This window comes from Oncorhynchus gorbuscha, linkage group LG02 (assembly GCF_021184085.1).
Source record: "Oncorhynchus gorbuscha isolate QuinsamMale2020 ecotype Even-year linkage group LG02, OgorEven_v1.0, whole genome shotgun sequence".
Lineage (NCBI taxonomy): Eukaryota > Metazoa > Chordata > Actinopteri > Salmoniformes > Salmonidae > Oncorhynchus > Oncorhynchus gorbuscha.
The window spans coordinates 63,286,423-63,303,374 of record NC_060174.1 but is presented as its reverse complement, the minus strand read 5'-3'; the positions used below and the strand labels follow the sequence as shown (position 1 = coordinate 63,303,374).

Here is a 16,952-nt window from a genome sequence, read left to right as displayed (position 1 = left end):
GTCTTTTTCTATTACAAACCGTGTGAAGGAATGGTGTGATTAATGAGGAACCAATTACTTGTCTCCACAATTTCTGTGCCCAGCCACTCCCTCCTTCAGCCTTGGGAGAGGTCGGAGACTGGATGTGTGGGGTAGTGTCTGGAACCATTGTACGTCTATCCTGGGTGTACGTCTATCCTGGATGTGTGGGGTAGTGTCTGGAACCATTACACCTATCCTGGGACAGTGCATGACCCAGAGGCTCACTCCCCTCAGTGAGCTCGTCTAGGCGTGTGGTCAAGGACATGGATTTGGTCTTTCCGTATTATGAAGTACCAGGCATGAGTTCAGAGCCTCATTTTAGGGGCCAAACACTGTACAATAAGAATAAGTCTTCATAGCAAATGCTATCTGGTGGGTAGGTACTCCTTTCTCATTTATCAAGTCTCACCTTGTGACCCATTCCACACATGTTTGTAATGTAGACTTAGTGGGTGTATCTTTGCATCCTTTGTGTTGGGGCATCAACAAATCATCTAAGGGGGGTTTGTCGACCAGCAATCAGTATTGCAGAGTTCTCACATTCAATTGTTTGTGTGACCCACTCTCCTTATAAGTGAATATTTAAGTATAACTCTGACATATGTGATAAGTTGTCTCTACTCATTTGATACAGAAATTAACCACCACACCAATAAATTACTGGGAGCTTGTATATAAAGTGTGCAACTTTTATAGCCTTGCATTTACTATGCGAAATGTAAAATGTTACAGAAAACATTTGCTGAACTCTCCCCCTATTGGTTTATCATTCAAAAGCATCAAGGCCTATATGACTTAAGTCATTCAGGTTTTAAACCAAACAATCTCCCCCATTTGTCCTTTCCTCAAGTGATGTGCTGCTCCTTGCCACAGACTGGGTGAATCTTCTTAGCCAGCTCTGCTGTCTGTCAAGCATTAAATGGTTCTCTGGGTTATGGCAAATTCTGGGATGTAGTTCCAGCTGATCCTGTCCACATGTCCTTGTCATTGATAAATGACTGTTGACCATTATAACAACCATATGCCTCTGTCAAATATGTTAAAGGTCTGAAGGAGTAAATGTTTGCCATAAGGTGTCAAAAGTATTTCCAGAAGTCAAAGAATAAGTCAAACGTTTGTTTATTCAATAAGAGGAAACTAAATCCAGGTACTATTCATAACCACAGAAGGGGACTACATTTCGTAAATAGGCTGTATTAATTTATTTTAAATGGGTAACTGTTGTCAACAGTAACAGAAAAGCCTGGAATGTTAAACTGGACAGAAACATTTATACTAAAACGGCCTTCCTCTGGGAAGAACACAGGTGGACGACAATCCTCTCAATCAGCCGAGGTCTGTTTCTTTATCCATCTTTCTCTGAAATAAAATCAAGAAAATCAGTGTACATTGTCAATCCATTATATATGTTAAACCGTAACTCCAGCTGAAAACGGATCCCCTAAAAAGTCCCATATCGTTCTATTTGGTTGAGATTCCAAAGGCATAGGTGATACAGTGATTAGTTATTTACAATTAACAGTTGAATGTATTCTGGTCTCCAAGGTCAAAAACATTCTTACAAATACACCAAAGAATGATTAATAAGACTGACTCTTGTCATAGTTGAGAATTACCTTAAGGTTCAGATAATGTTCCTCACTGCTACAGTGGACTGATTTGGCTGTTTTCTCATTGGTGTAGAAGACGTTGCACAGCTTGCAGAAGAATCCAGTCCTTGGCACCAGATAGTCTAACCCTGCAAGTAAAAGGAGAGAGAAAAAAACATGTTTGGTCTCACTGATATGGCACTAAGTTATTTTCCAGATCCCAGTCACCCACTAATAAAATAAAAAAGTCAAGTTCTTTTTCTCTAGCCTCTTACCAACAGGGTTGTCAGGTTGATAAGGACCCAGAGGTTCCTCCTGCTTTTTCTCCTCTCCCCCTGGGATAGATTCCACACCACTGACTTCTTCACCTTTAGGTTCCCCACAGACCCTCTCACTGTCAGACACAGGGCTCTGGACATCCTGGCCATACAAAAACAATCACGTCTTTCACTCATTCGTTCTACTTAGCCTGAGAGACCAACACCAAGAAATATCCCTCTTCTCTGTGTGAAGTGTATTAACTGATTACTTCTTGAATAACCAGTAACTGTAAAAAGGATTGTTCACGGACATGCAAAAATTAAATACATAAATATTCAGCAAGCATTTAACTAACAAGGCAATATTTCACCTTGTTTAAATTAAGGAAACAAAAACATAACAATAACCATCTTTCACCTCTGGATAATGGCTTTTGGTTGACTGGCCATTAGTCTTTTCATCTCCATGATGATCTCTTGATCTTCTGTCTTTCTGACTGGACAACCACAGCTCATATTTGACTGGAGGCTTCCTGTAATCAGGAGGGCAGAATATGTCATGGAGTACTATATCATGAAAGTTTACTTAGACACAGCCCTCATACAGTCCAGTTGAACCATAGATCACACCATTCTTTATCAGATTATTTCATTAGCTGTATATTCTTCCAATAGATTCCAATCAATTAAACTGGCGTTGACAGACTGGATACTAGCATTCTTCAAATTCCATTTAGTCTAACTATCATTAGCATCTACTGCATATTCTTAGGGGTCATTGAAAAGTATTTACCAGTATATTAGGGAGTCTCCCTTTTTGCACAAACTGACCCGTAACAGGGTCCCGTAGAACTTGTGTGGACGTTGGAAGTACTTCACCATTTTCTGAGCGGCTTCCACGCTCTCCAACTGGATATAACACTGAAAGGAGAAAGAAAAACATGCATGGGTGAGTCCTATATCAACAGAAAAACAAACGACATTCACCTTTTAAAAAACGGGCCGGTGATACTTTACTTTTCCATGAGGCCAGTTCAAATTATAGCCAGTGATTTTCCCAAAAGGCTGGGCAAGTCGTAAAAGAGAGACGTCAGAGTACTTCTGGAGTGGAAGCATACAAATGTAGATGGATCTCCCACTAGGACTCTGCATTAACAGAAGTCAAATTACACAGTCAATATTTGTCACAATAAGATGTGTATTATGTGAGGTGTGTAGTTATGTTTATAATACAGTGCATTCGGAAAGTATTCAGATCCCTTGACCTTTTCCACATTGTTACGTTACAGCCTTATTCTAAAATGGATTAAATTATTTTTCCTCAATCTACACACAATACCCCATAATGACAAAGCAAAAACAGGTTTTTAGAAATGTTTTCAATTTTACTAAATATAAAAAACACTCAGGTGCATCCTGTTTCCATTCATCATCCTTGAGATGTAGAAACATGATTGGACATGATTTGGAAAGGCACACCTATCTATGTACACCTGTCTATGTAAGGTCCCAGAGTTGACAGTGCATGTCAGAGCAAAAACCAAGCAACGAGGTCGAAGGAATTGTCTGTAGAGCTCAGAAAGGATTGTGTCGACGCACAGATCTGGACAAGTGTACCAAAACATTTCTAAAGCATTTAATGTCCCCAAGGACACAGTGGCCTCCATCATTCTTAAATGGAATACGTTTGGAACCACCAAAACTCTTCCTAGAGCTGGCCGCATAGCCAAACTGAGCAATGGGGGAGAAAGGCCTTGCAAGAACCCAATGGCCAGACAAAGCTCAAGAGTTCCTCTGCGGAGATGGGAGAACCTCCCAGAAGGACAACCATCTATGCAGCACTCGACCAATCAGGCCTTTATGGTAGAGTGGCCAGACAGAAGCCATTTCTCAGCAAAAGGCGCTTGACAGCCCACTTGGTTTGCAAAAAGCACCTAAATGATTCTCAGACCATGAGAAACAAGATTCTCTGGTCTGATGAAACCAAGATGGAACTATTTTGCCTGAATGCCAAGCCTCACCTCTGAAGCAAACCTGGCATAATCCCTACGGTGAAGCATGGTGGTGGCAGCATCATGCTGTGGGGATGTCCTTCAGCGGCAGGCACTGGGTGACTAGTCAGGGTCAAGGCAAAGATGAACAGAGCAAAGTACAGAGATCCTTGATGAAAACCTGCTCCAAAGAGCTCAGGACCTCAGACTGGGGTGAAGGTTCAACTTCCAACAGGACAACGACCCTAAGCACACAGCCAAGACAATGCAGGAGTGGCTTCGGGACAAGTCTCTGAATATTTTTGAGTGGCCCAGCCAAAATATGGACTTCAGCATGGACTAACATCTCCGGAGACTTGAAATAGCTGTGCAGTGACGGTCCCCATCCAACATGGCAAAGCTTGAGAGGATCTGCAGAGAGGAATGGGAGAAACTCCCCAAAAACTCGTAGCTGAAATAGCAGCCAAAAGTGCTTCAACAAAGTACTGAGTAAAGGGTCTGAATACTTACGTAAAATGTGACATTTCAGTGTTATTTTTAATGAATTAGCAAAACTATTAATAAAATAAAAACGTTTTTTTCTTTGTCATTATGGGGTATTGTGTGTAGATTGATGAGGGAAAACAAACAATTTAAAGCATCGATACTACACCATTTAAGACACCAAACCCACCTCCAACTTTTTCTGTGAAAAGCACATGCTAACATTAACATGTTTCCTCAACAACTGTCCTTTTCCTTTGTAGAATTTCACCATTTCACGTACTTCCTCGGTAGTTTCAAGCTCTAACCATGCCTGAAAATATAGGAAATTCTCAATGTCATACAAACTACGACAGCAAATGCTTGCACAAATCAGGGGTTGAGTAAATAAACTCCTTCCTGTATGCCGAACTACATGAATGTCAAATTATTCACCACTGTCGCCATACAAAATAAAATACACTTGATCCCCAAATAACATATCTGCAAGTAACATAATTATTAACTTACCTCCTGTGTGAGGAAGGATATGGCATGGTTGACAACATTCACGTTTGCTCGCTCTGCCAGTTTCAACAGGGCCACCGCCATGTTTCCATAACCCTTTCTAATTGGGCTAATATGGACAACTTTTCCATCCTGTAGAAAACAATTGTAACCGACTGTCAATAAAAACAACTTTTCTACACGTTTGACACATTCCAACTACTCGATATGGAGGAATACCAACCCATGAAGCATCCTTTGACTCTGCAAATAAAAACAAAAAGTAATTATTACTATAAATTATCTGGAAATTATCCACACAGGCTAGACAACTGTAATAATTGTTTTTGTCCATTGCTGCCAAGTAAGAATGTTTTGCATCATTCATTGCTTACCCAGCGGCGTGTCCCCTCCAGTACTGTCGTCAAGTTCATCCAATGTAACGAAGTCATCCATATTCTCAGGGAAATCCATGTCATCCATATTGTCCTGTTGGAAATAAGTCCACAACATCAATAAGTTATAGAATTTGAGTTTCAAGGTCCACAGTGCTGCACCAAAACCATTACGAATCTCACAAATATGTGAGGTTGCAATGGGAAACTGTCAAAAGCATTTCAAACACTGAACATAAAAGTATGCAAAACTGTATTCAATAGTACTGAAGTATGATAAAGATCCATGTCACAAAGCTAGGAAGTGAACTCTGTGGCTGCACTTTTACAAATGACATTGACAGCTTAAATATCCACAGTTATTCAAACCTCTTGGTCAGGCCAGGTTTTAACCATGCTAAGGCTGAACAAATAGGCATGTCTACTGATCCATACATCTACAATGCTTGGCTGACTTGAGCGATTAAGTGCCTGTTCTGGATTACTACAGTCTAGGTTTTCTGGAAACAATTGGAGCTTGTACAGAGATGGCTCTATAACCTTTGATATTAAACCATGGAACGTAAGGAGATCCTTCAAAGCTGATCTCCATCTGATTTGTAGGGCACTCATAAAACTGATGGAATTAATAGCCCCTGAGCAAATCACATAGCCTACATACAGTGCCTTCAGAAAGTATTCACACCCCTAGACTTTATCCATTGTTGTGTTAGCCTGAATTTAAAATGGATTCCATTTAGATTGTGTGTCACTGGCCTACACACAATACCCCATGTCAAAGTGATATTATGGTTTTAGAATTTATTTTACTAATTAAAAACGGAAATGCCGTGTCCAATAAGGATTCAACCTTTTTGTTTTGGCAAGCCTAAATAAGTTCAGGAGTAACAATGTGCTTAACAAGTCACATAAGTTGCATGGACTTTACTCGGTGCAATAATAGTGCTGAACATACAGATAATTAATTGTAAGGTTCTCAGTCGAGCAGTGAATTTCAAACAAAGGCCAGGAAGGTTATCCAATGCTGTTTTGTTGTTGAAATAACACATTGAATATCCCTTTGAGCATTGTGAAGTTATTAAATACACTTTGGATGGCGTATCAATACACCTAGTCACTACAAATATACTGCCGTCCTTCCTAACTCAGAGAGCAAGGAAATTGCTCAGGGATTTCACCATGCGGCCAATGGTGACTATAAAACAGTTAAGAGTTTAATGGCTGTGATAGGAGAAAACTGAGGATGGATCAACATTGTAGTTACTCCACAATACTAACCTAAACGACGAGTGAAAAGGAGGAAGCCAGAGTAAAAATATTCCAAAACATGCATCCTGTTTGCAATAAGGCAAAGAAATTAACTTTATATCCTGAATACAAAGCGACATGTTTGGGTCAACAACACATCACTGAGCCCCACTTCAAGCAAGGTACTGGATGCTTCATGTTATGGGTATGCTTGTCATCGGTAAGTTCTAGGGAGATTAAGGATGAAGGGAGACTGATTAGAGCTAAGCACAGGCAAAATCCTAGAGGAAAAACTGGTTCAGTCTGCTTTACAAGACACTGGGAGAAATTCACCTTTCAGCAGGACAATAGCCTATAACACAAGGCCGACTTGACAACAACCGACTTGACAGAGTTTAAAGAATTGTGCGCAAATATTGTACAATCCAGTTGTGAAAATCTCTTAAGACTTACCCAGAAAGACTCACTGCTGTAATCACTGCCAAATGTGATTCTAACATGTATTGACCTCAGGGGTGTGAATACTTACATAAATTAGATATCTGTATTACATTTTTCAATACATTTGCAAACATTTCTAAAAACATGTTTTCACTTTGACATAATGCATAGTGTGTAGATGGGTGAGGAAATCAATGCAATTAATTTTTTATTCAGGCTCTAAAAACAAAATGTGGAATAAGTCAAGGGGTGTGAATATTTTTTAGAAGGACCTGTACATAGCGTGCTATGGTACAAGGACAACTCAATATTCCAACAATCCATGACTCAACCAAACTACATTCTCAGGAATGCTCTCAGAACTTCAACCAAATTGAAGAGTTGAAGCACACATGCTTTAAGATCCCATTGCTAGGAACTAGAGGTCGGAATGGCCGATTAATTAGGGCCGATTTCAAGTTTATAACAATTGTAAATCGGTATTTTTGGACACCGATAGATAGATAGATTTTTTACACCTTTATTTAACTAATATAATAATAATATATGCCATTTAGCAGACGCTTTTATCCAAAGCGACTTACAGTCATGTGTGCATACATTCTACGTATTGGTGGTCCCGGGGATCGAACCCACTACCCTGGCGTTACAAGCGCCATGCTCTACCAACTGAGCTACAGAAGGACCCCAACTAGGCAAGTCAGTTAAGAACACATTCATATTTTCAATGACGGCCTAGGAATGGTGGGTTAACTGCCTTGTTCTGCCCCTGAACGACAGATTTCTTTACCTTGTCAGCTCGGGGATTCAATCTTGCAACCTTACAGTTAACTAGTCCAACGCTCTAACCACCTGCTTTACATTGCACTCCACGAGGAGCCTGCCTGTTACGCGAATGCAGTAAGAAGCCACGGTAAGTTGCTAGCTAGCATTAAACCTATCTTATAAAAAACAATCAATCATAATCACTAGTTAAACTAGTAATATCATCAACCATGTGAAGTTATCTAGCGTGTCCTGTGTTGCATATAATCGATGCAGTGCGTATTCGCAAAAAAAGGACTGTCTTGCTCCAATGTGTACCTAACCATAAACATCAATGCCTTTTTAAAAAGCAACACACAAGTATATATTTTTAAACCTGCATATTTTGTTAATATTGCCTGCTAACCTGGCTCGTTGCGAACTCTGAAGACTATTTCTTCCCTAACAAAGACAGACAACTTCGCCAAACGGGGGATGATTTAACAAAAGCACATTTGCGAAAAAAGCACAATCGTTGCACAACTGTACTTAACCATAAACATCAATGCCTTTCATAAAATCAATACACAGAAGTATATATTTTTAAACCTGCATATTTTGCTAAAAGAAATCCAGGTTAGCAGGCAATATTAACCAGGTGAAATTGTGTCACTTCTCTTGCGTTCATTGCACGCAGAGTCAGGGTATATGAAACAGTTTGAGCTGCCCAATTTGCCAGAATTTACATAATTATGACATAACATTGAAGGTTGTGCAATGTAACAGGAATATTTAGACTTATGGATGCCACCCGTTAGATAAAATACGAAACGGTTCCGTATTTCACTGAAAGAATAAACGTCTTGTTTTCGGGATGATAATATGGTAAAATCCAGAAACTAAATGACCTAAGGCTCGTATTTCTGTGTGTTATGATGTTATAATTATTTCTATGATTTGATAGAGCAGTCTGACTGAGCGATGGTAGGCACCAACAGGCTCGTAAGCATTCATTTAAACAGCACTTTCGTGCGTTTTGCCAGCAGCTCGTCGCTGTGCTTCAAGCATTGAGCTGTTTATGACTTCAAGCCTATCATCTCCCAAGACTAGGCTGGTGTAACCGATGTGAAATGGCTAACTAGTTAGCGGGCTGCGCGTTCATAGCGTTTCAAACGGCACTCGCTCTGAGACTTGGGAGTGGTTGTTCCCCTTGCTCTACAATTGCCGCGGGTTTTGTGGAGCGATGGGTAACGCTGCTTCGAGGTTTGCTGTTGTCGATGTGTTCCTGGTTCGAGCCCAGGTAGGGGCGCGGAGAGGGACGGAAGCTATACTGTTACACTGGCAATACTAAAGTGCCTGTAAAAACATCCAATAGTCAAAAGGTATATGAAATACAAATCATAGAGAAATTGTCCTATAACTACAACCTAAAACTTTTTACCTGGGAATATTGAAGACTCCTGTTAAAAGGAACCACAAGCTATCATATGTTCTCATGTTCTGAGCAAGGAACTTATACGTTAGCTTTTTTACATGGCACATATTGCACTTTTACTTTCTTCTCCAACACTTTGTTTTTGCATTATTTAAACCAAATTGAACATGTTTCATTTTATTTGAGGCTAAATTGATTTTTATTGATGTATTATATTAAGTTAAAATACGTGTTCATTCAGTATTGTTGTAATTGTCATTATTACAAATAGCATTTTAGTTTAAAAATCGGCAGATTAATCGGCATCTGCGCCCCCCCCCCCCCCCCCCCGGACCTTCAATAATCGGTATCGGCGTTGAAAAATCATAATCGGTCGACCTCTACTAGGAATCCACATCTTGGTTACTTAACATTAATTTATTTTCAATTTTGGGAAGAATAATTAGGGATGTACGATATATCGGTAAGCATATCGGAATTGGCCAATATTAGCTAAAAACAAACGTTGGCCTAGTTAAACGCCGATGTGCAAAACTGATGTCAAAGCTGACGTGCATACCTATATAACATAGGTAGATGAGGTAATGACACCACAACAAATATTGCGCTACATGTGCAACACAGCATTCCTAATCTAGTCTACAATGTCTGCTGTGTGGATCAAGCAGTCAACAAGTCCAGCAGTCATTTGAAAGAGTAAGAACATTTCAGCGAGACAACTCAAAGGCGAAATCTATTAATACCAAGATCATGGAATTCATTGCCCTTGACAATCAACTGTTCGCTGTCCTGGATGTTGGCTTTCGCCGACTGGTCGAGCACCAGTACGCACTTCCAAGTAGGCGCTATTTTCCAGATGTTGTCCTACCGGAGTTACACAGTATTCTCGAAACTCAGTCATGAGCTACTTGCTACAGGTGTCACAGCTCCATTCGAACATCTGACTCGAGAAATAAGCTCAACTGCATCTACAGCAGACGTGAAACCTTGTCACGGCATTGAACGCCTGCTCAACAAAAATGCCAACACAGACTGTCGGTTAACTTGGAAAAGTACTCAACTAGAGGCTGTGAACAAGCGACTCGGTGGCATTCTCTATGAGCCTCTACTGTGTCGCCACCATGCTCGATGCTAAGTACAAGGACCGCTACTTCGATGCAGACAAGAAACAGGGTTTACATTAAATCTTAAGACACAGCTGGACAAGATGGAAACGGACACAGGGACAGTGCACACCGAGGAAGAGAGGCCACGGACAGACAGAGCTGAAACTTCACTGCTTGACATGTATGATGAGATCCTGGTTGAGACTGAACAAATGAACAACGAAACAGCAAAGTGAAAAAATAGATTTTGATTATGTTTTGCTGGTAATGGGGACATACGTAAATGCCCCCCAAAAACTTTTTGGTCAGTGTGTGTGTGTTTAAACTACTTAACTGTACTAGAATGCATAAAAGGCCGCAATTTTTCTTTTTAAAACCGGTCTAGTTTTCTTTGGCAAGGAAAATATCCGATATTGGTATCGGCCAAAAATGTCATATCGGTGCATCCCTAACAATAAGCCTTTCTTTGTTGGTTCCAGTCACAAATATGAATGACAATCATTTCTTACATCTTCTTGAAAGCTCTCCTGTTCCATCTTGTTCTCCATTGAGACGTCAGCATCACACAGAGCTGGATCATCGGCAGCCTTTACGTCAGAATCCTCCAAGGTATCGTCTGCCAAAGGTTCTGAGATTTCGGGTTCCCCCTTATCTTTAGAATCAGCCACCATAGAGGCACTTTTGGAAGGAGCAGGGTCTTTAGTATCAACACCAGCACCAACCTCGTCATCTAACAAGCTTTGTTTAGCTTCCACCTGGATAGTCTCTTCGTCCAGATCTTTGTTTTCCAAATCAACGTCCTTCTCCTTGACCACCTCCTCGTTGTCCTGCTTGACCACTTCCTTGACCTCTTCTGAGGTGCTTTGTTGACCTTCTCCTTGTTCCAACACTTTCTCAGCAGGTTGTTTGCCTGTACTGGGTTTCTCTGTGTTTGTGGAGTTTGAGGTCTTGCTAGTCTCCTCGCTCTTGTGTCTGCTGCTGCGGCCTTTACTAGAATCTGCTCTTCTGGATGTGGTGGAGTCAGGACTTTCTCTACAAGGCAAAAAACATTGAGGTAAACTTCCGACACAAACGTCCTGATGAGTCCTACAGGAAAATTGGGTATGGCTGCCATGGCCCCAGGTGAAGAACTCTTACTTACCTCAGGCGCTTCATTGACGATGACAAGATTACTTTGACACTCTTTCCACTGATCTTTAGGGGGTTGGAGTGGTAGTACTTCACCATAATGTCAGCATCCTTCCAATCTACCATCTCAATCAGGGCCTGCAGATGAATAAGGGAGAATGCATTAGACAAAGCTAGAGAAGGTGCTGCATAATGGAGGTTTTGGTGATGAATTTACCTAGCCATACAAAATAAATAGATACTGCATCGTTAAATTGTTTTAATAATTGTTGTCTATTTGAAATCACCAGAGATTTGCAGAATTTGATTGATCACACATCAATTCCATATTGCTCAAACCTTACCTGGTCACTTGAAAATGTTGAATGCCGCACATCCCCAAACATCTTGGCGAGATCAAGAATCTCTGATTCTCTTTCCTTCCCAGGAGGTAGGTGGGAAAAACAAACCACTGTATTGGTAACTTGTTTGGTCTGCCGTTTTTCTGGTGGTTCATCCAACCTTGGCGGCTAAAGGAAAAAACAAGCTCATGCTGGGATCTCTGTGATTAAGAACACAGAATCTCACATTTTTAAGAGGCAGATGCACTTACATGAATACTGCACACCATAGGTGACAAGTACAGATTCAACTTAATTTCCTTCACGAAAGCTTGGTTTACACTGAAGTGATTCACCATATTGGCAGCCTCTTTGTGAGAATCAAACTCCAGGAAGCCCTGTAACAAAAATACAACACCGAATCATCCGATAGACATTCAACTACAGATGTAACTTTTTTAGAGAAAGAATGTTAAAGCTGCAACATGTAACCTTTTGGGCGACCCAAACAAATTCACATAGAAATGAGATATAGCTCTGTCATTCTAATTGAAAGCAAGTCTAAGAAGCGATAGATCTGTTCTGTGTGTGCTATTTCTATGCTTCTATGCTTCCTGTCTTCTACTTTTGTTCTCCAGCTTCAAACAACTAAGAATACTATTTTTGGTTGTTGAAAATATGTTTCACAGAGGTTTAGATGGCACAATGATTCTCTACACTATACATACTTGTTCAGTCGCATACACTGAAATTAGGTGAACTATTAAAATTTTTAGCAACCAGGAAATGGCAGAGCGATTTCTGCATAGTGCATGTTTAAGAGTTTTGAGTGTTTGTTACCAATTTGTGTAACTTACCTTGCAGGGGAACACCAGATGTTTTACAACCGTGCCGAATGGCTTGGCCAAAGTCATCAAGTCTTCTACACCAACAGAGCCAAGGGGAAATTTTGTGACCACCACCTTTGTGCCAGCCTGAAGCAAAATATATCACACATTCAAGCATGTAGCTTTAAGCAAATAAACAACATCATAACAAGTGAATTAAATCTATCTAGCTCTATTTATAAGAAAACAATGCCACAAAAGGGGCATCGTTACCTTGGGCTTCAAATGGTGTCTTTCTGGTGCAGACCATACTTCACCTAAAGATGAAAACATGAAAGGAGATAATATTTATTTTCAAGTGGTTTGCAATTGGGCCTTATTTGGTCTGGATCAAACTTGACTTTGGAACGGGACTGGTGTTATCACCTCCTACGCGGTCTGAGCTATGTTGTCTCTTGTACGGCATAGCAGGACGTGGAGTTCTCCTGGGTGGTGAAATAGCATCTCTACTTGGGATGGAGTTGGACCTGGAAGATAATGTAAACAGTGCTAAGTAAGAAGAGGAACAGTTAATGATTTTACATCATGACATGCCTGTTTTCAACGTAAAGCTTAATTTCATGCCCCTCACATTTCCTTCCGGGTATCATGTTTATTCCAATCTGGATATCTGTAGAAAACAGAAAATAAAAAAACAAATTTGAATTAAACCTTGTTATAGAAAATATCTCAATTGATTTTGTGAACTGTATCAGTCCAGTTTCTAAATGTTTTACTTTGCATGAAAACACTTACAGATGCGAGAGTTCTAGACAGCCATCCGCATGGCGTAATCCATTGAGATGTTCCTTCCATGTCTGTGAAAAAAAGCAAACTCATATTAAGCTAAATTAATGCCATCATGGAAGGTTGAGTGTTTTGATTAAAATGATATATAAACAGTCCAACAGCAAGAGTTTTGAAATATAACAAAGCTTACCTTATTAGAATTCAACATGCATAAGCATAGAGAGCATGTGTGTGGGTAAACCTTGGGCACAACTCCATGAAAATCATCCACTTGATAGGAGAAAGGAATCTTTTGCTGGCTGTCGGATGGTTTTTCAATTGGGGGCCTATTGTGGCGGGAACCTCTCCTTGCTTCAGTCCGCTGTGGTCGTCGCCCCGGTCGACTGTAATCAGTGTCTCTCCTATAGTCAGTGTCAATATGGCTGTTTGACCGACGAGGGACTGCAGGGGGACTGTCCCGTTTGCTAAGGTCTCCATCATCTGTATCCTCCTGACAGCTGTCTCCCTTTGGGGAGGCCTGTCCCTGCTCCTCTTGCTTGGCTCGACTGGCCTTCAGTTTCATTATCAGATAAGGCAACGTCTCTACACTGATCTCATTCTCTGGAATCTGGGCCAGAGCATCCACATCTTCTGGAGAGAGCCCCAGAGTGGCATATAAGTTCATAGTGCTCATCGCGCCATCACCTGATCCTTGGTGTGCAGAGCTGTGACTCTCACTGTCCTCCATCCTCAAACCGTCCGGGCACAGAGAAGTTTATTCTGAAATTGGGGTAAAATGGTGTTCAGTAATTTCAACTGATTATGTAACCTATGAACATGTCTAAGGCAACCTATATACTAGGCAGTGTCAGAGGAAGGGCCCAAAAAAAGTGTCAAAGACTCCAGTCACCCAAGTCATAAACTGTTCTCTCTGCTACCGCAAGGCAAGAAGGTACAGGAGCGCCAAGTCTAGGTCCAAAAGGCTCCTTATCAGCTTCTACCCCGAAGCTATAGGACTACTGAACAATTTATCAAACGGCCACCAGGACTATTTACATTGACCCCGCCACCATTTGTTTTTACACTGTTGCTACTCGCTTTTTATTATCTATGCATAGTCACTTTACCCCAACCTACATGTACAAAATACCTTGACCAACCTGTAACCCCGCAAATTGACTCGGTACCGGTAGCCCCGGTATACAACCTCTATTGTCGTCATTTTATTATGTTATACATTTTTTACTTTAGTTTATTTAGTAAATATTTTCTTAACTACTTCTTTAACGGCATTGTTGGTTAAGGGCTTGTAAGTAAGCATTTCACGGTGGTATTCGGCATAAAGTGTAGGCCCTAATGAAGGGGCTTGGGAAGAAAGTATCCTTCGCATTTGTATCTGAAATTCTACCATCTTTAATCATTCAATAGTTAACTAGATGTCAATTGATGTCCCTCACAGAAAGAATAATGTCTACCAGCCCAGAACAACGTAGATGCAAGCTAACGTTAGCTACTGTAGCTAGTTACATCGAATGGGCCGAAGGCCTCGGCACAATAACAGCCAGTTGTTATTAACTAGCTACCTACGCATCTTTTTTTTAAATAACGAAGCCCGATATCTCCTCACCCTTGATGAATAAAGATTAGCTATCAAGTATGCCCCATGTAGCTATAAAGTAAGTGCATTATTGTTAGCTAGCAGCACGCAACGCTGGAGAATGCTGCCCAGCCGCCCACAGCCAGGAAACTAGCTAGCAAGAAGAAGCTAACCATAGCTTTCTAGCAAGATAGTTTCGGGGCGAAAATGTATGCATCCAGTTCAACTACCACATGAAATACAAATGGGGAATGCTGCAAAACATACCTTTTAAATACCCTTTCGGGTATTTCGTAAAATTAGGTGGCTAACGTTACAGGCTGGACAAAGATATGTGTAACTAATCCTTCTACTAGCGTCTCGTCAGTGACATAAAAAAAGTACTTCCCATCGCGGAATTTACAAAATGTTCATAATAAAAGTCCCCCACGTAATTACATTAATGTATTTATTCATGATATTTGAAAAATAATTGTCTAACCTTGAACTATGATTCATATTTAAGTGAAATTTGCATTAAATTGATTTTTTCTTCTTTTTAATTTCCAAAGTTAAATAAAATGCCCCCATTGCAATACACTGGCTTATAGAGAAAAATATATACTATGTGTCAATGTAAAAGTGGGGTTGGGAATACTCGGTGGCGTCAGTAGAATTTACATATGGTGTAATTTCACGGAGGACTCGTCTAAATACATAGCAACACTCTACTTCACCCACTCCATAGCCCTGAAAGCAATAAACTGTGGGCCTATAAAATACATTTAGGCTTATAGAGAAACATTTGTGATGTAAACGCAAGGCACTTAAGCCTAATTCATCCTGTAAATCGCTCTGGATAAGAGTGCCTGCTAAATGACTAAAATGTTGTTTTTTTAAAAAAATCAAACAGACATCCTAGTTTAGCAAACCGTCAGTCCTGTCTTGCTATTATGAAAATCTAATTGAACAATGCCAATAATGTTTTCAATTGGACTTTTGCCTTCAAAATCGTCTCAAACATAGAACATGAACTATAGCCATTGAATTCTACCATGCTGATATACCATGCGTTCTAAAATGCCCTTCAAGCCAAACAGAAACAACTATTCAACACATGCCATACCTGGTATTCTAAACTGGGTGGTTTGAGCCCTGAATGCTGATTGGCTGAAAGCAGTAAAAATAAATGACATAACATACATTTTTACTGCTGTAATTACTTTGGTAACCAGTTTATGATAGCAATAAGGCACCTAGGTGGTTTGTGGTATATTGCCAATATACCACGGCTAAGGGCTGTATCCAGGCACTCCGCATTGTGTCGTCCCCAGCTGTGGACAGGAGCTGTGGAGCAACAGGCTCCTAAACAGCTTCTTTCCCCAAGCACGGAGACATTTCAACAGCTAGGCGATGGCTGGCCATCCTCACCCACAGTGTATCTGCACTGATTATCTGCACTGACTAAATGCCACTCACAGGTCTCTACAGAAACTCACACACACCTACACTGACAGTCCTGCACACACACGCATACATGTACACACACATGCACACACTATCAGGTGTGACGGTAAGACCCAGATGCAGACAACGTCGAATTAACAATGGTTTAATAATCCAACAGGGGAAGGCAATAGACAGGTCAAGGCAGGCAGGGGTCAGTAAACCAGAGGTGGGGCAAACATACCGGACGGCAGGCAGGCTCAGGGTAGGCAGAGATCAATAATCCAGAGTTGGGGCAAAGTCGGCAGGCAGGCTTAGGGTCAGAGTGTCAGGGGCAAGCAGAGTGATCAGGCAGACGGGCTCGGAGTCAGGACAGGCAAGGGTCAAAACCAGGAGGGTGAGAAGAGACCCTGGGAAAAGCAGGAGCTGAGATACAAAAACGCTGGTTGACTTGACAAACAAGACAAACTGGCAACAGACAAACAGAGAACACAGGTATAAGCACACAGGGGATAATGGGGAAGATGGGCGACACCTGGAGGGGGGTGGAGACAATCACAAAAACAGGTTAAACAGATCAGGGTGTGACAGTATCCTCCCCTTTAGGGTCACCACCTGGCCTCCTATCTGAGCGCATACCTGGTTAACCGGGGTGCCAGTGGAAGTCGGCGATGAGGGCTGGGTCTAG

The 16,952-nt window shown here is 41.0% G+C and overlaps 1 protein-coding gene across 3 annotated transcripts; it reads right to left on the bottom strand.

Moving 5' to 3' along the window:
* Nucleotides 1-1,124: 1,124 nt before the first annotated feature.
* Nucleotides 1,125-16,530, bottom strand: LOC124006487 (matrin-3-like). 3 transcript variants are annotated; one of them, XM_046316558.1, is made up of 21 exons: nt 16,509-16,530; nt 13,454-14,022; nt 13,270-13,331; nt 13,106-13,144; nt 12,901-13,001; nt 12,748-12,791; nt 12,505-12,621; nt 11,920-12,045; nt 11,672-11,836; nt 11,341-11,465; nt 10,709-11,231; nt 5,226-5,319; nt 5,075-5,094; nt 4,855-4,983; nt 4,535-4,657; nt 2,888-3,016; nt 2,664-2,791; nt 2,289-2,403; nt 1,886-2,030; nt 1,638-1,759; nt 1,125-1,380 (listed from the first exon to the last, which is right to left on the bottom strand). In XM_046316558.1, the coding sequence occupies exons 2-21, from the start codon at nt 13,988-13,990 to the stop codon at nt 1,348-1,350; spliced, it is 2,877 nt and encodes a 958-aa protein (XP_046172514.1). In that variant the 5' UTR covers nt 13,991-14,022; nt 16,509-16,530; the 3' UTR covers nt 1,125-1,347. The 3 variants fall into 3 exon arrangements, with proteins under 3 accessions (XP_046172514.1, XP_046172497.1, XP_046172505.1); XM_046316541.1 differs by lacking the exon at nt 16,509-16,530 and adding an exon at nt 15,107-15,242; XM_046316549.1 differs by lacking the exon at nt 16,509-16,530 and adding an exon at nt 14,870-14,965.
* Nucleotides 16,531-16,952: the final 422 nt, after the last annotated feature.